Source organism: Lagopus muta, chromosome 5 (assembly GCF_023343835.1).
Source record: "Lagopus muta isolate bLagMut1 chromosome 5, bLagMut1 primary, whole genome shotgun sequence".
NCBI lineage: Eukaryota > Metazoa > Chordata > Aves > Galliformes > Phasianidae > Lagopus > Lagopus muta.
In genome coordinates this window covers 15,828,565-15,854,437 of record NC_064437.1, presented here as the reverse complement: position 1 = coordinate 15,854,437, position 25,873 = coordinate 15,828,565, and the positions used below count along the sequence as shown (strand labels likewise).

Below are 25,873 nucleotides of genomic sequence, written 5' to 3'. Positions count from 1 at the left end.
TGATTGGAATTGAAATGCTTCAAAATGAAAAATCATCTATATTAATTATTCTCACCCAAAATTCTTGTCATCGAAGCATCTAAGAACAGATCATGAAGGAAAAAAGAAAAAAAAACCTCATATAATTCTTCTGTTGGGAACTTATAAAAATTTATTTCCTCATCCTCGCAAATGATTTACTTGCGATTTTCTTAGCATACTGTAATGACAGACACCTTAAGATGCAACCTTACTACATTTAACTGATAGCTCCTATAACCAGTTCAAACTTTGTCCTTGGAATTTTTGTAAGATTCTGGATGGTTTAACTATCTTTGAATAGAGTACCATCGAATCTGTGAAAATTGGGTGCTTACAAGGGTGGTAGAGTGCAGACGTCTGTAATGAAATTGTACATTTAGCAGGGTGGAGGAAATACAGTGCTTGTCAGCTTGCACACATTTGTTGTAGTACTTCAGTAAGGGAAAAGACTCTATGAACTGTTTGAGTTGCTGCTAAAGCTCATTGGAACAAAATATTAGCTGTCATAGTTGAAATTTTCTACTTAGGTCTTTCAGTGTGCACTGTTTAATTTCCCTGCTTCATCTCTGTGGAAGCATAAGTTCTGCATGGATGTCTGTGCGCTTGGTGGAGTTGCCTTTGTGCTGAAATGCCTTCCTTTCGTAGTGTTCAGATAAAAATAACCAATCTCCTGTAAAAAAAGAAGTCTGGCTTTGGTGCCTGCTTGTATCAAAGATTGACTCGTTACATCTGTTGCAGTAAAAGGCAGTTCCTGCAATTTCCAGCCTGAGTTGCTTTAACTTACATAAGAGCTCAACTTGTAAAAACAAGTTGCCTGTATAGAAAAATGGGTAGAATTTGGACACTTTCTTTCTCTGCTCTAGTCTTTTTATTTGTCACTATTATCACTCTTTTGTTTTTTCTTTTCCTTATTCCTATCTGAATTTTTCCTTTGTAGGAAAGTGCTTCCTTGGCAGATAGATTGATACAGGTATAGTCTTCTAGTCTTTTACTGTATGACTCTTTCTACTTTCAGAAAAACCAAACTGCTTTAATGCATGCATACTTGCATGCTGCTCTCTATCCTTGCCTTGTTGATTTGGAATAAATATATAGCTAATCTCTTACTAGAAAGTCGTTTAATAAATTAAAAAATATAAAGCCAGTAGTTGCACGTTATAATAATTTTCTAACCTAATGTAATTCTGGTGGAAATTTTTGTTTCAAATGGATTGAGACATTATTAACACTTCAATTGAATATTGCAAACTTAAATCTTTGCATGTACAGCTGAGTAATATTGCATGAATTGACTTCTATTGAATGCAGGTACACAATTGTGCTTGCTGAAAGGATATCAAGCTTAGTAACAAGGTACTAAAGCAGCTGCTTAGTACTACATTATCCAAAAATTCCTACTAATTGTATTCCACGCTGTTTGCAAAATCAATCTGAAATATGCACCTGAGTACTGCAAAGGCAGTCTTTCTTGGATTTGTCCTCAATTGCTTTTGAGGGGAAAAAACCCACATAATTGTGTCCTAAGGGACAAGTGACAAGGGCCCAGGAGGCTGAGGAAAACTACCTCATAAAACGGGAGCTGGCCACCATCAAACAGCAGAGTGATGAGGCCAATACTAAACTGGAGCAAGCTGAGAGTACCATCAGGGAGCTCCAACAGCAGCAGCAATGGGTAAGGAGCCTGGCAGCACATCATCTCATGTTTTTCATTCACTCGTGTTTGTTTTTCCTCATTGTGACATGGTGTCTGTGCTGTCCTTACAAATGCTTGTGTATTGTGATTTCCCTTCTTAAGAAGTATACAAATTGGACTAAATGCTATTTTGATCTCTTCTTACTGATAGATGGTGGAATTCATACCCTGGATAAATGTAAGTTTAAAAAAAAAAAAAAAAAAAAAAAAAAAAAAACAAAAAAAAAAAAAACAAAAAACCACCCTAAACCAAAACCAGCACACAAACTTTTCATGTCTAAGAACTCTAGCCACTGCGAACTACGTCTGTCTGAATACTCAAACTTGAGAGTTGATAATGCCATTTCCTAGCTTCTCATTTAAGTTGCGTGCTTCAATATTGATGTTTTTTTTCTGGTTACATGCATACTTTCCTACTTCTTTTGCAAAACATTAGCAAAGTAACTGTCCCTTGCTGTGGAGACAGCACAAGAATTCATTAAAAGGTGTGGATTTATGTGCAGGTGGAACAGGAAAATATGTTATCTGCTATATTTGGCAAACACTGTGTTTGTATGTACTATGAATTTTAGGTTGTGTGATGTGCAAGACTTTAGACCATTACTGTGAGGCTGAGGTTACTTTCCCTAAGCCACTTGCAAGGAGTTTGGTATCTTTCTCCAATAGAGGGAGGCTGCTTATGCCATCTTCACTTGGTGGATAAGCTGTGTGTTTGCAGTGTTGGTGTGACCATACCTGTACTGCCTTGTACAAAACTTGTTCAGAGCCCTAGACGCCTCAGGTATATGAAATGTGATGTTTTAGAACTAAAGCATTCTGCAGCTACTTAATAAATGCCTTATTGGGCAGCGCAATGGTTTATTTTACTCAGCACCAAAACTCTGGAGGTACTTACATTTGTTTTTGGGAAGTGGAGAACAGATTTACTGTTAACTTAGATACAAGAGTAGTTTATTATGTCTGTTTAATGTGTTCAGCTGTGCAAATGATGCATCTTTTGGAATAGTTGCAGGGCATTGTAATTGAGCTGTGACACTGTAATGTGTAATGCTGATAACTTAATTTTAGTTGTATTTTCTTCAGGAAAAAGCATGGCAAAATGATGGCTGTGGAAGTTCTATTTCACTTCAAAGATGATATATATGATATATATGATACTCTTGGAGTGTGTATTAGTGGAGGAATCCTAGTGACTGTTACTTCCTAATGGTTCTGAGCAAAGATATGGGAAACTGAATTGCAAAATTGTTTCTATATTGATTCTGTAGGTACAAGATATTGAATTGGTACTGCAGGAATAGAGAGAAAGCAATGCAAGAGTGAGCAACTAATTTTAAGCCATACTTCCTAACCTGTGTGCTTGCAGCTTTGTTTTTCTCCACTTATGTGAGAGAGTGACAGTAGGAAATAGTCTGGCTGTTTGGAGCTGAGGTTGCAAATTCATGGGATTACAGATGGGTTTTTACTTACTAGAACTTACAAAAACTAGTACGTTTTTGAAGTGCAAGAAATTGTACTGTAGTGATAAAGACAGCAACTGAATTAAGGTGGTGGAACTTCTGCCCTAAGCAACGGGAACTGCTTGGGGGGGGTGGCAGGTGGCTGCACCTCCGGCACCACCTAGTGGGAAGCTACGCATTCTGTCTGAGTTCTGGTATTCACTTCGAGCAGAATCCCCTAGTAAATCTTCTTACCACTGTCTAGTGGCAGTGGCTCCTGGCAGTGCTCATTTTCAGTATCGTCTTCATAGCTGCTTTGGTGGTTGTTGTTTTTTTTTTTTTCCAGTTACTTCAATTTTGTTGATGGTTAGGAAAAAAAAAAAAAAAGGATTGCAGACTGTACTGATAGATGGCTGCATAGTTGGTCTCCTCATTCGAAGGTACAGCATCTATCATGCATCCTTGGTAGCCTGAATCTCTTCCAGTTATGAGTTCTGTTTCAACATGGTATTTGGTAGCATGAACATTATAACAAGCCACAGTATTTGTAAGAAAGGTAACCTATCCTTAGGAAAAAAAAAAGAAAAAAAAAGTTATGATTTGTGTTTAAATGCTATCTGGGGCTTATTTATAGCTGTGCTGTGAGAGCACAAAATGGGTGGATTAAAAAAAAACAGAAATGTTGAAGATCCTACAGAGTATGTGTGTGCCTTTGAAGAATTGCTCCCTTCTGACATTTTTCCTTAGGGGTGGGGATTGAGATGGGTAGAAGAACATCCTTCTGACTGTATTCCAACAACTGAAGTCCAAATTACATGCAGCTTTAATTTTTTCTGTATTGCAATATTTGTAGGGAGTTTTCAGTTGAAACAGAGTGACTTAAATCTATTTAGAGGTATTTGTTACCATTTTTTCCCAGTATAAGTAATGGAATTTCTGCTATAGTTCTTATCTCAAGATGACCTGAAAGTTGTGCTGATGTTCGTATAATGAATTGCATATTAAGAGTCATCAAATACGTTCTACATATTTCTGAAAAAATTTTAGGTCATTTGGAAACAGAAGTGGGAAAGAAGCATAAAATAGTAAGGCTTGAGATGGAGACTTTGCATATCATTTTACTTTGGATGCTAGCTTTTACATCTTTCTGTGGAGCGACTAACAGTGTAATGGTTTTAGAGATAGTGCACAGTGCGTGTACTTTTCTTGTATTGCTACCTAGGAAAAACAATTGTAAAGTAAAACACCATTCTGAAGTACTACTGGAGCTCAGTGCTTCAGCTCATTTGTCTAAATGCCTCTGAAGAAAACGATACCAATCTACTGCTGTGGCAAGTGCAGTCTTATACAGAAATCTGCCACAGACTTGTCCATGTGGTGGGCAACTGGGAGATTAAGAGGAACGCTATTTGTTTCTTCTGTGTAGTGCTGGTCAACTGTGATCTGTATGGATGAAGTTGTGCCAGACAAACCTTGTTCTCAGGTATGCTGAGGGCAGTGGTGTTTGAGGGATTAGGTGTGAGGGCAGTGAGACTGTTCTAAGATGCTCTTGGGGGGGTATTTTTTTTGCTGTTTTTTTTTTCTTTCTGATTTTTTTAAAAAAGAGGTTTTTGTTGGATATATAAGAACAAATAATCTAAGGATTTCAGCCCATTAAACATACCTCCAGAAAACAATATCAGTCTTTCCTAGAAATACTTGAATTCTTAGTGATGAGCCAGATCATCGGTATGAATGCTTGAGAATTGAATTTACTGAATAAGAGGCAGTTCAGGAAGCTAAAAGTGCTTTATTTCTTAATATTGAGAAAGCCCTCCAGGTGTGTTACAAGTTGGAAGTTTAATTGACTAGATATTCTGATGAAAGCTTATGCGTTTTACTGGGTAACTTGTAGCCATGTGTTTGGTTATAGTCACAGCAACTGCATTCTCAGTAGTTTCATTTCAGGAACTCATACCAGAATTACTAATAATGAAGAGTGTGGTAACTGACATAGGAAGAATACGCTTATAATGAACGTCACAACCTTACTGAAGGTTTTCCTTTATTTTATTCACTTTATTTTACAATATACTTTACGTCTGAATTTTCAAAAATACTGAATTCATTGAAGTGCTATGGTTAGTGTGCAAATGTATAAGCAAAGTTAACAGGGCAGTATAGGAAACTGGAAAGGTGTTTTGCAAACAGATACATTTATATACATTACAAAAGTAATATTAGGAATGTTTGGCAATCTTACTATGTGACACATGAAGGAATAATTTGGAAGAAAATAAATCCAGTTATGTGAGGCTAAGCACAAGGATTTAATTCGGGGGTAAATGATTGTAAAACTGGGTTTTTAGTATTTCAGGTTATAGAGGCATCTTCTGAAGATATATCAAGAAGAAGTGTTTCTATAGTGAAAAGGTTGGAATGGTGCTCAGAAATGTAGACTTGTGGTTTTCTTTGACACAAATACGAGGGCTTAAGGCAAGCACATAAAGGCAATTAAGATGGATATTTAGCAAACAAAGTAGCATTTTCTAACATCAACATCAACATCTAACATCAATTTGACATATATTTGTCAGTGATTTAACCTAAAGTTTTTAAAAATTAAAAATCACTGCTTCGAGCTTCTGAATATTTTTAAAAATTTATTTTGATCTTGGTTATACTTTATTGCCAATCCGCCAAGACTGGGTTTAAAGGAGTGGCATGACTGTTTTTGATGCTTGCTTTGTGGCTAGGTATTTAGAAGCATTTAACTGTGTCCTAAGTAGGCCAAGTCTGAAGGCGGATATAAAAAACAAGTCGTGAGTCCAAAACTGTTTACATTACTCATGTGTGTTGTTTCCAAATCAGGATGTGTTTAGCTCCTCAGATCCACTATTTCCACTCCATTTCCTGAAAAGTCTAGAGGACTCCAAAGCAAGCATGCTGTGTTCATTTTTGTTTCCTATTCTCTTGTTTGTGGAATCTGAAGCAAGAAACTGAGAGTCCACCACTCCATCAGAGTTGCTGTTTATGTCATTTGATAAACTTGTTCAAACAGCTAAGGAAGAAGAAAGCTGTTGCCTGTTCTCTGTCTCTGCATATTGTTTCATGTGCTATGGATGCCCTCCTGTCGTGTGTGGTGATTCTGGAAACACATTGGCATTATCTGTCTGTACTTTCCTGACATTTCAGTTCAGGGCTACCTCTGCTACTTGCTGTGTGAAGACAATATGCAGATTGAAAATAGTACGTATTAAATCAGTGTTGTGTAAGGAAAAGTTATTATCTTTGTGCACTGTTCTTGGTGCGTTCAGCTGTGCAGCTAAGTAGTCAAGCACTTTTAATTGGACAGTCTCTGTGATGCTGAAGACTGTTTGCACAGGTTACGTTTGCCTTGTAGTGTTTTGTGTATGCTCCTCTGTAATTCTGTGGATTCATATCCTGTGTATTTTAAGAAATGTAATAAAAATGTATCTGTAAACAGGTGAGTTTGATCAAATACGGTTTAGATGTAGTTGGCATATACAAGTACAAAAATGAGAAAGTACTTCTGTGGCCATGTAATCATGTGTGATAAATTCCTGTTTGGTCTGTTAGTGAAGTCTGTGCAGTGAAAGTTAGGGAATGTTATATCCTAATAGCAGCACACACAACTGAAAACTTCTCTGCTAACTCAGCTTTTTTTATATGAAGAACTAAGTTGTTTGATGCAAAAGCAAAGCAAGATATGGCTTTATAGAAATTCATGGAATATTCCTTAAATTGCCTTGCAGATTGGGTAGAACTTTCTTTATGAATCCAGGTATAGTATTAATTTGCCACAGTGTAGTTAACAGCATCAAAGATGTATTCAGTTAATTCCTTTTGATTATAACTGTTTGGAGTAACTGCGTAATCAGTAACTGGACAACTATGTTTTTAGCATTGTAACAGTACTGGATAACAGTAATTTAAATGCTGATATAGGATGCCATGGCAAGTCATGCAGGTCTAACAGTGTGTGGTGAATCTCAAGTTATGTTAAAGTCACTCAGGAAAAAAATGTGTTTTCTAACTATTGACTGGACTGAAAAGTAGTGAATGTGATTGCAGTTGAATTTCTCTGTTGAAATACACGTTTTTACAAAATTGTACTTAAGCAGGTGTAATGATAGCTCTTACTTTTAAGCTCTGACTATTCAATCAAATAAGTTAATGATAAATTAACTTGACTCCAATTGTGAGATTTTTCTCTTTCTCCTGAGGTTCAGAAAGAGTAGCTTTAAATTCTGAACTGATATTTTAATACTGAAGTATTGTGTTAAAGTGTGTAATTCTGTGCAGTAATAGACTTGGACTAAGTTCTGTGTGTGAAGTACCAAATCTGATGTAGCCTGGACCTATGCTATTGGTATGCCATCTGTCTAGAGGGGGCTATACTACTACTTAGTCCTGTATTTTTTTTCCTCTTAAATCCATAGGGTTTATCCTAAAAATATATTACAAGGAAGAATATATATTCTGTGAGTAAATAGGAGCCTAAAGGTTGGAGTGAAATAAAGAGGCAAGCCCAAGTAACAGTGCTTTGAAGCATACGTGACTTATTTTAAATTCAAGGTTATGGAAGGCTTCTGCTGAGTCAAAGTTTGAGTAGGGATCAAGAGAAATCCTCATATTAACCTTGTAAATAGCTAACCTTATGCATTTTTTCTACACACCGCAAAATAGCTACAGATCCTTCATTTTTATTTTTTTTTCTTTCTCTAGTTTGGATAACATTGAGAAGAAGGCATGAATCATTGCTCATGAGTACTCAGAGGGGTCTCAGTCTGATCCTATACCTTTGGTCTTGTATGGCTGAAGGTGTTTGAGAAAAGTAGTAATAGGGTTTGTACATACACCAGTGGGGATAGACATGTTAGTAGACCTGTATCTTAAAGTAGTATTTCTAGTCTTAAGCATTTGAATGTATGGTTTTTCACTTCAAATCTGACACGACACCCATTTTGAGCTATCTGTGCTTCATACTAAATATATTTCTGCAAACTTTGTAGCATAAATGCAGTTCACGATACAGTGAAGACTTTGTGCTACAGCTGGAAAAAGAGCTGGTCCAAGCCAGGCTGAGTGAAGCAGAATCCCATTGTGCCCTGAAGGAGATGCAAGATAAAGTTCTAGAGATGGAAAAGGTAAACCAAGCCCAGGATCTTTGGTATAAAATAGCTCTGTAGATGGAATGCGGGTCCCTGTAGTTATTTGTGTAACTGTGCTCTATAGTCTTGACATATGTTTTCATGATTGTAAGATGCTTTTCAAATTTGAAGTTGATTATAGCAAAAACAAACAACAAAAAATAAGCCACACCAAACAAATATCAAAAAACAGTAACAAAAACTAAAGATGTTTACACTGAGAAGGGCCTATGATTGCTTTCTCCTGTGCCTGTGTTGGAAAACGCAAATTCTGGTAGGGTCTTAACAGCAAACATCAGCTGTTTCAAAACTATATTCTGCAATGAGTAGCAAGCCTATGGTGAGCCTTGAAGTGATGTGGAGCTGTGAGTAGTTGGAGCAGACACGAAAGAGGAGTTCAAGATTGCCCTTCCCCAGTCTTGTTCTTGAGTATCTCCCACTTATGGGCAGGAAAGTGTATCTGCTGTCCTTAGCATGAAACTCTGCTGCCTTTCAGGTGCCAGTCATTTTGTAGTTTTCTGACGCCAGAACTCTAGCTGGATTCAAACAATCTGTCAGGCACTTTATTCTTAATTTATTGTCAGGTTTTTCTTCACAGAAAATAGAAAAATCCAATTGACCTTATTTAAAGCACACTCTTTTGTTGTTTTGGGAGATTATTTCCCTATGGAAACTTGAAAAAGCTGTATATTCAAGAATGTGGACAAAACTTACTAGTTAACTTCACAGGACTCATCTAGTTAAGATTTTACTTAAAGAGCTTGACTGGGAATCTGACAGAGTAGCAGTGTTGTAGTTACACTGGTAAGAGGTCAGAATCTAGCATCCATGTCCAAACTGCTAGTTTCGTTTTTGTTGTCCTCTTTGTTTTAATATTTCATTTTTTAAATGTGTTATTACTTGTATATTTAAACTATGTCATGTATTTTATATGCTGCCCAAGACAGTCCCTCTTCACTCATTGTGGCCTGGGACAGCCAGAAGGTTGCATACCCATGATTCTCTAAAAATTTAGAAAGAATACCACTTTTCTTGAGCTATGGGAGTTAGCATATACTGAAAACTTTAAATATGAAGATGTTGGAGTTGTGGGGAAAAAATTGATGTACCAGGCAAACTTTGGATGTCAAGAAACATTTTAGTCTTTAATGAACTTAGGCATGTGAGAAAGTGACTCAGGTTAACTCCCCTCAGTTTCTATAAATACAATTCTTTATGTGGCATGTCACTAACAGTAATCTGGAAAGACTCTGCTTGGTAACCTGAGACTTGAATGGCTGTACTGCCCATAATGTAAGCATTAAGAAACAGTCAGTTTCTTGGTTTGCTGATGCTTACAGCCCATGATTTGGAACATGCTAGTAAATGGTGGCTTTGCTGTGTTAATGTTGAAGTACTACACTCAACTCTCAGGAAAAACTGGAAGCTTCCCCAGCACTGTCTCTAAATACTTGATTTTGCTAGAAATTACAACTGAGAAGTACAGTAGAAAATGATGAAGCACAATTGAACTTTGAGTGTTTGGTGAGCAGTGATTCAATAAAAGGAAACTAGTTGGGCAGCTGTCCTCCTTCCCTTCTAGTGTTTTTGTTTTACCCCCAGACTTTCATTCTTTCATCACTTTTCCTAAGTAACTTCTGTGGTGTGCATTGCTGTTTTGTTTATCTCTTTCCAGTCTTTCTACTTTTTTCATGTCTTTGTATACATCCATGTACTTTCACTTAAGAGCTTTCTTGACTATTATTAGTAAATATTAATGCATAGTTTCTTTATCAACATACCTTTTCTTTTTCAAAAGCAAATTATCTCCTTCCCAAAACCTAAATTTCCATTTATTTTTTTTCTGTAAAACGGAGTAAGAACTGTAACTCTAAAGGTGTAACTTTTGTTCTTCATTTGCTTTATTTTTGTCAATTATTTCATAATCTTTTCTCTTTTTTTTTAATGTGCCAAAAGTAGTGTAAATAATCTTTGGGAGGGATAATATCCAGTGAAATGGACAATTTAAATATACTTGTAGTCATTAGATATATTTTTAGGTACTTTATAAGAGATGTAGTAAGAAATTTTGGTTAGCAATAGGAGTTTTCATGTTTGTGTTTTGGAGTGGATCTTGCTAAGCAATATTTTGTTCAGATGCATGTTTAAGAGGATGTTCCTTGTTCCAGAGGAACAGCGCTCTCCCTGATGAGGAAAATGTTGCTAGACTACAAGAAGAACTGATTGCAGTGAAACTAAGAGAAGCAGAAGCTTTGATGGGTCTCAAAGAACTAAGGCAGCAAGTCAAAGACTTGGAGGAACACTGGCAGGTATGGGCACCAAGAGACTGTTCTCTTTTTCTTCTTTTCTAATGGATGATGACAAGGCAAGAAAATCTTGAGATGTTAAGTAGGAACTAGTGACTGTGGATTGTGAAAATGTCACTAACTTCAGAAGTATGTTGGAAGTTGTTCTCTAGCTGTTGCAGATGACAGAGGCCTGTACTAACAACCAGCCATCCTGGTAGAAAGGAAGTATCCCATCAATACTTCCACTTCAGTAAATCTTAAAAGCTCTTTTTCGGGATGTATTTGAAATCCTGTGACTTAATCTAGTTGGGAATCACTGCCTTCGGTTTTTTAATGCTCTATTCTTAAAACTTGTATAGATTTCTAGATTTTTAGACCTAAAAGTAGCATTTTGAGCAACTTGGCATTGTACAGCTGAGACATCAAGGAGTTCTTTAAAGGAGATTACTTAAGTGAAATTAGAGAACACCAGGAAAGATGAGATATCAGCAATGATGTGGGTTTTTTTAGCGTCACCTAGCTCGCACCACTGGGAGGTGGAAAGATCCTCCGAGAAAAAATACAGTGAATGAACTGCAGGATGAGCTGATGACAGTCCGACTGAGAGAAGCAGAAACTCAGGCTGAATTGAAAGAAACCAAACAAAGAATGATGGAGATGGAAACACAGGTATGATATTTAGCATATGAATTGACCAGAATGCTGCCAGACTAGCATTAGATGGCCAATACCATTTAATGGTCTGTAACATTTATGGGGATGACTTTAGCTCTAAGATGTCATAGTCTCTTTTAACTGCTTTTTTCTTCATATCTTAGATTGGGAGGGAGAATCAAGCGCATACAATCAATCTAGCATACTTTAATGTCCCCTTACAGGACTAAGCTTTCACAATTTCTTACTTGGATTAACTGGTAAACTCTGAATGTGTGTGAATCCTTATCTGTTCAGTTGTTACTGGGATGCTAACAAAAGTGTGCTTAAGGTATTTCCACCTTCACAAACCTTTACCTAATTGATGATTCACATATTGTAATTTCAAGTCTTAAAGTAACAGTGCTTTTCTTGTGAAATTGCCAGTACTAGATCATCTCCTGAAAGCATGAATATGGTTACTAAGCAGGAATCTTGGTGTAACAATAGCCTATTGTCATTTTTCAGCAGAAGCTTTACCTTTCACCTGCTAAGAAGAAGTGTATTTTAGCATTACTGAAATGTGCGGAATAGGCAAGAAACAACTTATCTGCTAAGATCCTTTTTTTGTAACTGTAGTACAAGTTAAGTGGTCAAATCTGAAAGTGCAATGTACAATTGGTACATTCATATTAATTTGTGAGCTCTCCACTGAATTGATATTGAACGTGCTGTTGATTGATAAGTGTTTGTAACAGGTCTCTGAGAAATCTTCCCATGTATCAAGATGTGGTATTGAAGAGGGAGAGAATGGCTATACAATAGGTGGTAGCTTACTACTGATAGAGGCACCAGTTTATTCTACACTAACTGAATAAAGGTGTTTTTGTGCCTTCTAAAACTTGTATTTAAACGTACATACTGTTAATGTATGTTTTGTTGTTTTTCCTTTCTATTTGTTTTAGTCAGTAGGGGGCATAGGTATCCTGCACTCTGGGTTACATGCAATAACCTCAAGACCTCTAGGTTGCTCTCGTTTCAGTGTTAAGCATTGAGTCTGTGTTTATGTTGCTGAGCTGTCATTTGAAACAAATGCAGTGGTTCTCAGATTGTGTTGATCTATGCACAGCCTCCTGTAAAAAATGTCTTGTATTAAAGCACTGATCTTAGTTGTACTGTATTACTTCCAGGATTTCACTGGTTAAAGAAGTGTGCAAAGTAAAGAAGAATGTAGTATTTCTGATATACTTGATGTTCCGTGGTTGCACCAGCTAGTAATTGTAATTCGGGTGCAAGTTCACAAAGTCTTTGACTTACATAAGTGCAAGATGAGTAGAAATGTGTACAGCAACTTTATGTTCTTGTTCTTAAAGTGAATTCTCTATTTAAGAACCCTTGAAATATCATGGTTGTGAAAAACAAACGTCATGCAAACTTTTGACTTCATTTAAAAAATTCTCAATGTTTTCCATCAAGTTTTTTTTATAGCAAATTATCTGTCAAGTCTGTCTTGTCAGACTTTAGGGAGGTAGACTAATATGAAACATCTCTTATTGATGTTCTTTCTTTTTTTTTTTCCTTATCATAAATGTCAGAGTCAGATCAATAATAACCATTTGCGAAGGGCAGAGCTGGAGGTCACCAGCCTGCAGGAGAAGGTACAGTATCTTACTGCACAGAACAAAGGACTTCTTGCTCAGCTGAATGAAGCAAAACGTAGACAAGCGGAGATTGAATGTAAGGTAAACAACATGAATAGACCATTTGCATGCTTCTATGTTTGTAATTTGTAGTGTTTTCCACTACTATTTTATTTTCCAGTTTGACAATGTCATCTTAAATTTACCATCTCAAAATCATTTGAGGTTTTGACAAAGCTGTTTCTTTGTGGTCTCACAAAGATAAACTTTGACTTCAAAGTGTGATTCTGCTTTACTCTCTACTGCTGTCTGTGTGAAATGAGTAAAAAGACACTCTTCTGCTCAACAGATTCTGATTGCTATGTGCTCTGATTGTCTTAGTGACAGAAGACATCTTCAATGCTATTACTGCAGAACTAGCTTGGGTTCAGAAATGGCAGTAAAAACCATCTTTGAATGGAAAAATGCACAGAGAAGAGTGTTAGGGTATTCACTACCTAAACAGTAAACAGCTTATAAGAGATCAGCCTAAAAATACTGGGCAAGAAAGTGTTCATTACCATCAGTGCACCAGAGCTCTACCTGATGTTTTCATCCCAGACTTAGTTTCATAACTAAGTACATAACCGATCCCTAATAATTTCTCTTTCAGTCATGTGCATGCAATATGGAAAGGCAGTAAAGGATAAGCCCTACAAGGTTTTCTTTTAACTTGGATGAAACTTTTCCTGAAATGACTGTTGATACTTCTCTCAAAGTGCAGTCTTAGTTGGAAATTGCTATAATTAAGACCTAATGTACTGGAGACTTTAAAGCAACTTTCAACTTCACTCTGTCTCCAAAAGATGTTTGCAGAGTTTTTTATAAAATCAGCTGGCGCTGAGTGGCCAGTAATTTCTAAATAGATGAGTTGTGTGTTAACGTTCATCCCGTAACAAAATGAATGCTGCCTGTTGTACTGCAGTTGCACATGTAGCAACTTGAGAGCAGATGCTGTTACATAATGTAAGTTGGTCATATCTTAGTTATGTCCATGGTGTATCCAGACATTTGTTTCTCTTTTTTGCTCATATAGAACACAGTTACCAGCTGAGTGTTTATTCCACGTTTTTTCCAATGTACATGTGTTTTGTTTTAACAATATATAACTTGAGGACTGGCTGAATTCTCCTCGGAAGATTGTACTGATAACGTAAATAAGAGTGTCAAGAGTGTAGTGAGTGGCTTGTCGCAAAGCTGCTAAGTCTGAAGATGAATTGGCACTCTATGCATAATTTTCCTATAATATATTGTTTTTACAGACTTGATTTCTTCTTGTAATCCTTTTTCTTCAAGGTAGTGCATCAATGTAATCAATTCAGTTGTGTAGTAAAATTTCATCTTGTCTTTGCTAATCAAAGCCATATTGTGTAATTTGTAATTGGCAACTTTTTGCTGGTTTCCCTTAGTTCTTTCCATAAGGAAAATGAAGCTACAGCAGTAGCAGCACTTGTCCTACCTATAGGTACCAAAAGTAGTTTCAGTGGCACTGTGCTAAATAGTGTTGCTACTGACTTTGGCTTGAAATATAGAGAATACAGAGTAGGTTGAATTGAAAAAATAATTTTGCTCTGTAAATACTTAAAATAGTTAAAATAAGATGTTGCTGATGCAACAACTTCATAATCAAAACTGCAGTCTCAGTGGTCTTTCATATAGTATAATGGAGCAATACAAATGTTAAGGTTATGTAGCACTAAGTATTTTAAGCTACACTTGTATTTCCACTTTGCATTTGCGAAGTTCTTTTGTCCCGATTCCCCTGAAAACTGATGTTTGAGTATTTTTTTTCTTCCTGTCATTTCAAGATATCTGAAGCTTTGCTCTAGTGTTGTTTGTCACTGAGGTTTTGCCATGTAACAGTATTCGTACTTAAAAATCCAAGTGAGTCTTTCTAATGCATCTTCAACTCCCCAGTTCTCTTGTGTACAACAAACAAAAAAAACCCAAGTAGTATATTCTGCAGCTTGTCTCTCTTGAAACAGTATCTTATACTTCAGTAGAAATTAAAGCTTGTGTAGCAAGCTGTATCTCATACCTGTGCAGTTTTCTGTCACTGGTGTGTACTTCATGGCTTTTTATGTTTGCTACCTCTACAGCAAGGACTTCATCTCAAACAGTTTATTTGAAACACAGCAATAATCTCTCTAATCAGCTGTGTTAAAGGACCTACAACAAAAGAACTATGTCCTCACCCCAGTTGTCTTTCCTGTCAAATCCTGTGGTACTAACTGAGCATATGCCTTGTTTCAGTGATAAAGTGTCAGTGCCATCTAGAGCAACACTATTGATTCATCTCAGATATTCAAGTCAAATCAAGCCAAAGAGAGTCAGCTTGCAGTTGACTACATATGATCCTGTAGGCTTGTGGACTTGGCTTCATGCAGGCAGTCACACAGTAGAATTTAGCAATAATGGCTGAGCTTTGACTTTGGGTTCCTCTAAAATGGAATTAGGTGACTACAAATTCTGCTAATTAGGTACTGCAGAAAGTGTGATTTAATTACAGGGCTTTTTTTAAAACATACAGCATCTTTTCATGTAGCTACTGTGGACAAGTTTTGGCAGTTAAATTCAGTTTCAATCAAATTGTCTAAAAAAGTAAGAGTAGCAAGTATTGTGAATTAGAAGCACACATTAAATGAAGTACACATTAAAATGACTGTGATACTTGAACTAACCTACAGTAACTCTAGTTTGTGGAGTTCCACCATTTTGCCATGGATGCTATACCTGGGACTCACCTGTCTTTTCCAGACGTTGCACTCTACCTGGAAGTATTATTGACTCATTATGTATGCCTTTTTTCCCTGTGGTTGTACCAAGCTGGTGACAACACTGGTAGATTTGTGTTCTCAAGTCTTCAGGGCTTACCTCAATAAAACAGAAAGTAGAGAAACTTCCTTCTCTTATCAAAACTCAAATGGCAAATCACTGTTAAACTTACAGCAGGAATCTGTTCATTAGTTGCAGGCATTAGTTTCATCCTACGTGGTCTTTGTTGTATACTGTCACTAAGACAGCGGAACATAAATGAGGTTGAGTATATCTCTTCTTATTTGTTTTTAGAGAAAGGTGAAATAAGTAACTTCAGTGTATCTTTGCTGTCTGTTCACAAAGGAGAAGCTGAAGAATGTGGTCCTCTGAAGAATTGTCCATACCTCTTTCTTAATTTACATTATAGTGTTTCTAGAACAAAGTGTATCTGTTTCTTGGACCTGGACCTTTGTGGACAATATTTTTCACAGGTATTAGGTGGTTGTAGTTTGGAATTAGTACTAGATGTTTACAGAATTCTATGGACTACAGAATTAAAAACAAAAAAAAAAAAGGGGGGGAGGGGGTCTTTAGAATATACTTTATCAGTAGGCATGGTACTCTTCAGCAGCATAAGTTCTCTTTATGTAGTTCTGAGTAAAAAATGCACAGTTATTGATTGAAACTGGTATTATGGGTTGTCGTTAATTTATTCTTCCAGAGTAAAGAAGAAGTGATGGCAGTGCGGCTCCGTGAGGCAGACCGCATAGCAGCTGTGGCTGAACTCCAGCAGCACATTGCTGAATTAGAAATCCAGGTAACACATGCTCGTATGAAACGTGTGGCTTCGTACTCCTTCTTCTTGTACCTTTTCTCCTGTCCTTCACTTTCTTTCTTTTTTTAACCTGTTGTGAGCAAGACACTACATGGCAAAGTGGGATAATGCTGTCTTTGTATAGTGTGCCTCCTTTATAAGCAAAGGCCTTACGTTTACCTTCTGTGCATACTGGTGAGCTTTTAATAATTGTTTCTGTTCAAGCACCATGTGACTTCTTTGTTTTTACTTGTAATGAGTAATTTTCAAAGCTATATCAGGTTGGAAGCATACCATTAAAAAACCCCACATTTTGATTTTGGCAGACATTCCTGTCTGCATGTAATTTTCTGCTATGATTAGAGTTAGATTCGTCCTAAAACGTACCTCCATTATTTATTTAAACCAATACTTCTATTTAATGCTGTGTATCACTGTAGGATTTGAAGATGCATTCTGTAGCCCTTGTGCTGTTCCTTGTACTGTTCTATTTTTTTTGCCTTGAGCCCACTGCTCCCGTAATGAGAGAATCATAAATGATTTCTATTTTTTTGGCTAGGAGAAATCTTGATGGGTTACTGCAGACTGTCATTCATGTACTTGCACACTGTTTCCCTACCTGAATTTTGTTGTGTGTCTGTGAAGGTTTTCTTGGTTATTAATCCTGGATTCAAAGCTGCTTGTTACCTAGTTTCCTTTCTTTTTCTCTTAAACTGGCAGTGCTAGTGTCTGATTTCCCTCTGAAATTTCTCCTTCAAGATGATTTCATTTTACGGTGTGAAAGTTCAACTACTTGCATTTTTTCAAAATCTTCATGTATGGTATGAATTTGCTTCATAAAACAGTTTTTTGTTTCTTAACTCTTGGTTACCATTTTGCTAACAGCATGAGGAACATGTCAAGTAACGTGTTTGCATATTGTTTCTATAAGATCAACTTGATTTATGTAGATGACTGTACAAATAAATTTGATGGAGTTTCCATAAAGAATTTCAGTTTGAATACTTTTTCCTGTAGTGAAGCAGGCACTAAATCTATTAAAAGATAAAGCAATCAGTTGATCACATAATGCTTAGATAATGCGGTGATGAGTACATTAGAACTACTTAGATAAGTTAGGATTGCGTATGACTCAGTTATCTTCTAGAAAGATAGTAAGAGAATAGCTGAATTCAGGTCAGGCTTTGTCTTCTATGTTAGCAATCTGTCTGTAAAATAATTGTTTTATTCATTCCAAACTATCTGGTTTTGCAGGTGAGGAACCACCTGCACTTTTTTGCTTTTATCTACTGTAACACTGGCTTTAAATGCCATCCTGATAACTTTGGCTAAAATGGATCTTCCAGAAAGCACAGTAGATCTGGTGTTATGAAATAGAGAATACAACAATCTGTTGTTTTTTTTCTTTCACTGAAATAGATTTTTTTATGTAAACAAGTCTCTTATAGCTCTCTCCTATTCCCTTTCCATACTTCTGCCTAAGCTGTGTCAAATTATACAGTTTTTATCATATCATGGGCATTTAAAGAATGTAGGTGCTAGAAGGGTAAACTCTTTTGTAAGTCTGCTTTATACATGCAAGGACTTCACTGCCCCTGTTTTGTCATGATATTTCACTGTCTCATTCACTTGTTTCTCTCTCCTTCCTTTTCACAGTCACTTCTTTGCATGATGCCATCTTTAGTTTTTTCTACTTTTCACAACTAGGTTGCTTTCTTTTGTCTCCTCCTGAAGTGCATTTCAAGTTCCAGTCTTTTTTTGTCACCTTAGATGACCACCTGTTAATGATTTCTTCATCTGTAGCCTCAAGATCCTTTGTTTTCTGTACAAATGAGAATGACTGTACTTTGTGTGTAGTCAGAGCATGAAGTCATTCTGTGGCTGCAGTATGTACCTAGGAGTTTCCGTGTCATTGTTTGATGAACTACTGATCTCAAGCTTGTAGTAGTTCTGAAATATAGCTTGTGTAATTGTGCAATGCATGTTTTGAGTGTTAACTTCATACATACATTTAAAACAGCAGTGGTTTAATAGAAATAAATTCCTTTTATGTCTTCCTTCACACTGCAGACTTGTCTTGAAAATTTTCTATTGCGCTGTGGAAGATTCTCTCTGCTTATAGAACCTTGCACAGATATTTGACTGGTGTTTTGACAGCAAATATGAAACTTAAGATCAAAAGTTCCTTTCAGGTGCTCAGGCTCAAAGACGTCTGAAGCATCTGCAACAACAACAACAAAAGTACTAATGGAGTTGTGAAGTATTTAGTTCCAAAGCCAGCAAGCTAAAACAAACTATTGATCCTATTGCTTCAACAAAACCTGTTTTTTAAGGAAACATCAAGTCTCAATATGGGGATGAGGTACTAAATAACTTTTTTCTCGTTGGAGAAAGAGCTGCCTCATTCTTTTCTATTCAGCTTGCTGCTGGAATGCTGTGACCCGATGTCAGTGGTGGAGGGCCTTTTAATTGAGGCTTGCCTTAATGACTTGAAACACATTTAATATAAAGTGCATGTAACTAATCTTGGAGCGTGGGTGTCTCAAAGTGATTATGCTGAGTAAGAGGCATCATAAATAAGTCTGCTTGTGATTATTCCGAAGCTGATGGAACTTACCACACAACCTTCGTCTTTTGTGTATGTGTGTGTGGAAAATGGTGATTCTGTAGGAAGCAGGGGAAAATGTAGGGATTCAGTGCAAGGTCCACATGGTCCATAGCAATGCCTGACTTAAATCAGATTTTTCTTTTTAAATGTTTGTGTAGGTGTAGGTGTGAGACATTGGCATTAACTTTTGCAGAGTATCACTACTCCCACATATAAACTGTTCTGACATACACAAATGCTAGATTTAAATCACAGTTTGAGGTCTCTCTTAGTTTTGGTTAGTAATAATGACAAGGAGAAAGAGGTAGTTTTACCATTTAATAGTAGATGTAACTTTGTAGCAAGTTTGCTGCGATTCAGTTATAAATATTTAGTTATATTTATGTATTTTGAATGTCATTTTATCTTAGGCATTGAGTTCTTGATGCTGACCTGTTAGACTTCTGTGTAAATGTGTTGAAATGCAAAAATAATCCATGGGCATTCTTACTCAGAAGTCTGAGACATTCCTTAATGATAACGTAATTGGAATGCCTAATTCACAGAAGTGACGGAGAAAAACCTTGAAGCTGTGTATAAGCAAAGGTGTCCTTTGTCAGCCATTTTTTCCTCCAAGACCAAGGAATGGATATTTGCTCTTTATGCCTGTAGTCCATCAGTAAATTCCTGGGTTTGCTTCCTCGAAGAATAAATCTTTCTTGTTATTACTTGATCTGATGTAATAGCTACAAACTGCAACAAGCAAATGTTCTAACTCCTTAATATCAGCCTTTCAAATACTATTACTTGTGGTTTGTCTCTACACTCCCTTATAGCTCTTGGGAAAATCTCTACCAAGCCTCACTAAATCTCTACCAAGCCCCACTTTCTGGTCTGTAAGAGCAGGTGTTCCTTCTGGTCATGTATAGTTGGTCCTGTTGGTTATTCAACACTGGTAGAGTTTTTGTTGCTGTTAGTTTTTTTTTAAGCTTTCCTTAAAACAGTTGAAGGCAGAACAGGCTAAAAGTGAGAGGGGGAGGAAAAAAAAATTTTTTTTGGAAAAATTCAGGCAAGGTTAAATTAAGCTGCAGTTATCAGTTAATGTCAGTCAGCTGGCCAAGATAAGCATGGTGCCCGTGAAGCATGGACACTGGGGAAGCAGAGCTGGGAAAACTGTGGAACTCTCTTCTGCATTTTAATCTGTTTCTCTCCGTTTCCATTCAAATTACTGACTTGTTGCTACCTTCCTAAAATAGTCCATGGCTAGTTTGGTATATGGAGATACAGAGCACATTTCTGTTATAGAAAATTAGTTTTACATGTGAGTAATCTCAGTAGGAAAACTCATCTGTTGGTTAGGTTGATCTGGTCAGGGGGGTAACATCACTTCCTTCTTGGTGTGTTTCCTGGCAGATTCGGAGAATTGTCACACTTACCCATACTTAACCGTGTCAGAGCTGCTTTGAGAGCAACTGTAAAGGAAGTCCATGATTGTGCTAGTTCTCTCTCCTACAGTTAAAACTTTTAGCACTATTTCACTAGAATGAAGCCTTTCTATGGCCTCTGTTTAATAAGTTTTCCAAGTACTGACTGTTGAGTAAAGAAATTGTTTCCATCTTTTCAAATTACAGGAAATGTTTTTTCTCTTATCAGTAGTGGTATGTGATGTTAGTGATGTGTTTTTTGAAAGTCTAGAATGAGTCACTGTAAAGTCACTGAAAGGACACTAGTTACCACATTTACCCTTCTGAATAAACTTCATTTACATCTTAGTGCTCTGTCTTGCCACAGAGGTAAGAGTTTAAAAGCCTACCCTGAAAAGAGTCTGAGGCAGATTGGTAATAAGTAAATATTTTAAGTCAGGGCAGGGGAAAAAAATCAAGGGTATTGAGGAAATACTCCTTAGACATTTTTAGTAAAGCTGATAGATTATTATCTGAGGAACAACTGTCTCGTGTCTCTTCATTTTTGACTACCAGTAAAACTATTGATTTGGTTTTTGTGTTTTTCATAGTTATTTATTAAAGTAAAAAAGATCCCTACATATTCTCTTAAATGATGTAATTTCTGACATTTATTTTCATACTGTAATCATCAAGAGTATACTGGAAAACTGCTACTGTTGGAATGCAACTGGAATTCTATTATTTTGACCTTCTTAATCTTAAACATTCCTTAGTTTAAAGAGCAAAAGCAGGCATAAGGTCTCCAGGGTGTTTCAGATGTTTTTGGTGAATTTCTAGTTTGAACTCCATTTTATCATAACTACTAACTATACTTAATTTTTATGTGGGGTTACTGTACAGTAACAGCTTCAGGTATTTAAGATAAGCATTCTCTGAAGCAGTTTGTCTCTATGCTATTGACTTGCCAGCTGTGTATCTTGGTCCAGTGGTTGGATTCCATATACTCAATAGTTCTTATATACATCAGGTAAACGTGCTGCTAAAGACTAACTGCTGTTTCTTGGGAAGATATAGAAATGGTTTTCTCTTAAAAAGTCAGCCGAAGGAGGACTTCAGTCTGATACTGCAGCCATGTATCTCAATTTATGCTTGTCTGTGGGCAGAATTCTTACTCAGTCTAAGAAGCCAAACTTTGAGGAAAAGATACGTTCTCAGGTGCTCTTGTCTGCACACCAAGATCTACTTACTACAAGTGCAGTAACTCTAGTACTTCAAAGCAGGGTGAGTGAGGGAGGTGAGAACTCCCACAACTGAAGGTGCTTAAATATTTTAGCAGTTACTTTTTTAGTCTTCAGGGCTCATTTCCTGCCCTTCCACTGCCTGTGCTACTCCCTCCTTACGTAGCCTCTCGAGTCAGTTTGGACTGCATGTGGCTGCTTCATCTGTTACAGCTACTTTTTTTTTTTTTAGCAGAGCTGATAGCTGCCCACTAGGTTTTGGGTTTTTTTCCCCCTGGTACAGAGACTTGTGACTGTGCCAGTGCTGGGGGAGCTGGTCCATTTGAAGATACAGTAAGACGAGGAGAGGCCAAAATTGAAATAATGGCTTTTGAATGACACAGCACCAACTGGTATTACATTTCTAAAATCCTTCCTGAGAAGGGGAGATGGGCACCGCAGTGTTGCCAATATGAAGAAGCAGTATACTGTAGAAATCCATGTAGAGATTGATTTACTTGTGATGGGGGTTTTTAAACAAAAAGTCCTTGATTCTACATTTGCCTAACTTTAATTCCTGCACTATTTCAATTTCTTAACCCTTTTTGCTTATTGATGTTATCTAGTTTCTTTAAGTACATTATTTCGAACTTAAAATGTCTATTAGTTGTCAGGAGGCCAGGCATCTTTGTATTGTGACCTCTCCAAATACCACAGATTTTCTGCAATTGTTCTAGCTCTATTAAAAAAAAAAAAAAGACAACAAAGGAACATTAACCACATCCTATGCATACAATATTAGATCTTTAAACTCCTTTAACACTTTAAAAGGTGTGATATGCATATCTTAAGCACACGTTAAGATACCACTTAAAATTTAACATTCATTTTTGAACCAGTCCAGTTTTCTGATAGTTTTATTCAGAAATACAAAACTGCTGAAGCACAACATAAAACCAGCTGAGTTAAACGCTTGGTTACTACTGAGCTAAATGGTACAACAGGAAGCATTCAATAACTCATAAAAGCAGCTTATTTTTTCTGTCAGTGGGACCATCTAGCAAATGAGGAAGTCAAAGCATATGGAAATGTGATTTAATGAAAACAGATAACTTTGTTATTGGTACACCTTTTCTTAACTAAAAAAAGTCAAAACAGGATTTAGAATAAAGGAACACCATGAGTAGAGCAGTTAGCTCCCCTTTTTTTTTTTCTTTCTAGGAGGTTTTACACAAGATAAATTTTATTTCCTTTGTGCTTGAGCACTCTTACTATTTAAGATTGATGAGATTAGGATTTTCTTCATCTTTTTTCTGTGGAAGACTTGCCAGATCAATCCATACTAAAACCACACATCTTCCAGGACATCTACATGGCTCAACACTTGAAACATGAAACTAGCAATGGTAATAGGATTGACTAAGAAGAAATGCATCAAGATTGTTCTGATTGTAGGCTCAGATCTTCTGCGCTTGGACCACAGTCTTTTGGGCAGGTGATCCTCTGTTCCCCATCTTAAGTTATTCTTAAAATAGCTGCTTTCTAGTGAACTAATTGCAACAGCCATATCCTGGCAGATAATGTGATGAGGATGTAATCATTAAGAGTGCACCAGTATTGCTGCCTGAAGTATTGAATTGTTTCACATTCTCTTCAGTGCTTGTTATTGTTTTCACTTCTCACTTTCTTTCCCACTTCCATGTCACTTGCAGCCTAACTAATTCCCTGTCCCTCTTTTCAAGGCAAATTTAATTCACATGTAGAACTGAGAACAAGGAGCTCTATCAGATTGCCCTATGCCACATGGCTAGATCAGTTTGAAGAGTTAAAATTTTATCTATGTAATATAGTGTCCTATTTGAGACTGAAAAAGCCAAGCTGAAGTTGCTAAACCTTTCTTAATAAGCCACTGAGTTAAGCATGAACTTAAAATCCCATGTGTGGTTTTCTTGTGTGAGAGAAATGTGTCAAGCATCAGTATGTTTATTGTATGCACTTGTAAGTAGTCACGGTGGCATAAAAATTAGTGCCCAAGTGTATCTAATGTAATCTAGAATTATAATGCACAGGAGGGAATCTAACCTGCAGGAGGACAGAATTTGGGGTTCATACTACTGTAGTGGAGATTTTTGCTATTTAAAGATATGTGCACAATGACAGTGGTCATTGAAAAGAGACTGTCAGGTCATTACCAAGATCCCTTGATTAGTAAAACTTCGTTGTTCTTTTATTTTTATTTTAATGGTAGTCAGGAAGTACAAGATACTGTTGTATGTATTACCTGGTGTAGGTTGAGAATGAGATCTAGAACTACAGAATTCTTAGGAGAAAGTATTCTGGGTTTGTGACATATCAGAAAAATAGTAGTAGGGGAAGACGTTCCTATTGCTTTCTGGAATATTAAAAGGGACTGCACATACTGAAAGCTCCCTGTCATCAGATTTTGATCTCCTGTCAACTGTCACAATGAAAAACTAGTGTTAAGGATGTTACAATGAAAATTGAAATTTGCCTTTGATTAACAAATACTTATTAGAAGCTGAAAATTGCTAGCAAGTAATAAGAACTCAATATAAATATAAAATGTCTGGAAAGAGAAACAGTTTTGTATTGAGGAGAAACATCAGTCTCTTAGAGTTTTAAATAATGAAGGGTAACAAGGCTTGTACACTGTCAGATGAACAGAAATATTCACAAATATTTTTAATTGCTTTTATCTGACAGGTGTAGGATTTCAGCTGTCTGCTTATCTGATTTATAGAACAAATGATATTGTTATAAAAACTGAAAAATATTTTAATTCTAGAACATGTGATAACTGCATGTTTTCCAGTGGTTTGCTTGTGCACCTGCATGAGTACCTTTTAAAAAAGCAATGACATAAACAACTTGGAAGGAAAAATAACATAGGTAAAAAAAATACATCCTTGCTGCTCTGAGAAATGAATAGCAGCTATGAAGAAGATTCTGATACGTTGCCTAAAATTTGTGTGGCACCCTTCCAATTTCCCCACTGAAAATAGGCTCTGTAGCTTATAGAACATGGACGCAAACAGTTTGTTAGAAATACTTGTGGTTTTCTAAATTTTTTGCAGCTAGATAAAAGGATCATCTTCTGACCTCTAGTGTTTTCAATGTTGCAAGAGGAGGTTGCAGCAGAAGTTTTCTTTTAAAAATGTGTTGTAGAAAATCACATTGCAAGGTTCCTGTGCTAAACACATTTTGATGAACTGTCACCTCTACAAAATCTGTAAGTTCTGAAAGGAAAACTGAAACTGTCTTTGACCTCTGTTAGTGACGAGGACCTTGCAAGCCAGGCTCGTACTGACATTCAGTTTAAGCTGACTGGAGGTAGACTGTTCTTCCATCAGCAAACTTAATGTTAAATTGTTCTGTGATACATGTTAACTTTACGGTGTTATTTAGAATAAAAAACATTTAAGGTTAATGATATATTATTCCCAGTAATGTATACTGTATATGGTATGTAGTAGCAGCTTTCAGCTATTTGTGCAGTGCTGAATTTAAGTGAGTAAATCTTATTGACTTTATTGTTAGCATATCATAACAACTTGGAAAAGCCTGCATCATGTCCTCTTATGCACTCAATTCTAATATAAACTCAGATGTTTACTCTAAAAAAGCTGTGACACCTGTCTTATATTTGGTGTAAGAAGCTGGCTTTCCATTTCTTTCTGACACCTTGCTTTGTGGTTACATAGTAATTTGGAATCAAAGGAACAACATGCTAAAATGGAAAATTCTGTTTCAAGTGAAGGACTTACATGAACGTTTCTTCCAAGTGCTCCTGCTGTGACAAGAGGTGAAATCATCCTTGTCTAAATTCTTAGCATTGGTGAAGCTTTTTCTTCAGATGAATGTAAACTGTATTACTTTTGCTCTGTAAGTTATGTTCCTTCTGTTTGTAACTTTGAATACTAACTAATAGTCATCCTTGTAAAGGGAGATGAGTTTTATATATATCATTTTTTCAATCTCTTTAGTACAAGAAAAATAATGATGTTTCTCACTTGGTGTGTGTGAATTTGAGCCATAGATTGGCTTGGAACTGAATTCAATGTGGTGTAATGCACTACTATTCCATTGTAATTTATGTGAGTTAATAGTAAATATCACAAAGTAAATTTGTGCTGTGTACTCTGCAATAAAAAAAAAACAGCTTTAA

At 36.5% G+C, this 25,873-nt stretch overlaps 1 protein-coding gene across 7 annotated transcripts in view; it reads left to right on the top strand.

The window, feature by feature from the left end:
• EVI5 (ecotropic viral integration site 5) overlaps positions 1-25,873 on the top strand; it is a 68,363-nt gene that overhangs the window by 22,320 nt on the left and 20,170 nt on the right. For 5 of the 7 annotated variants that reach the window (XM_048943922.1, XM_048943923.1, XM_048943925.1 and 2 more), the window contains 7 exons: positions 959-991; positions 1,547-1,693; positions 8,169-8,303; positions 10,475-10,615; positions 11,105-11,263; positions 12,823-12,969; positions 16,385-16,480. In XM_048943922.1, the coding sequence (XP_048799879.1) occupies positions 959-991; positions 1,547-1,693; positions 8,169-8,303; positions 10,475-10,615; positions 11,105-11,263; positions 12,823-12,969; positions 16,385-16,480 (858 nt within the window). The other 2 variants (XM_048943928.1, XM_048943926.1) reach the window with 2 other exon arrangements.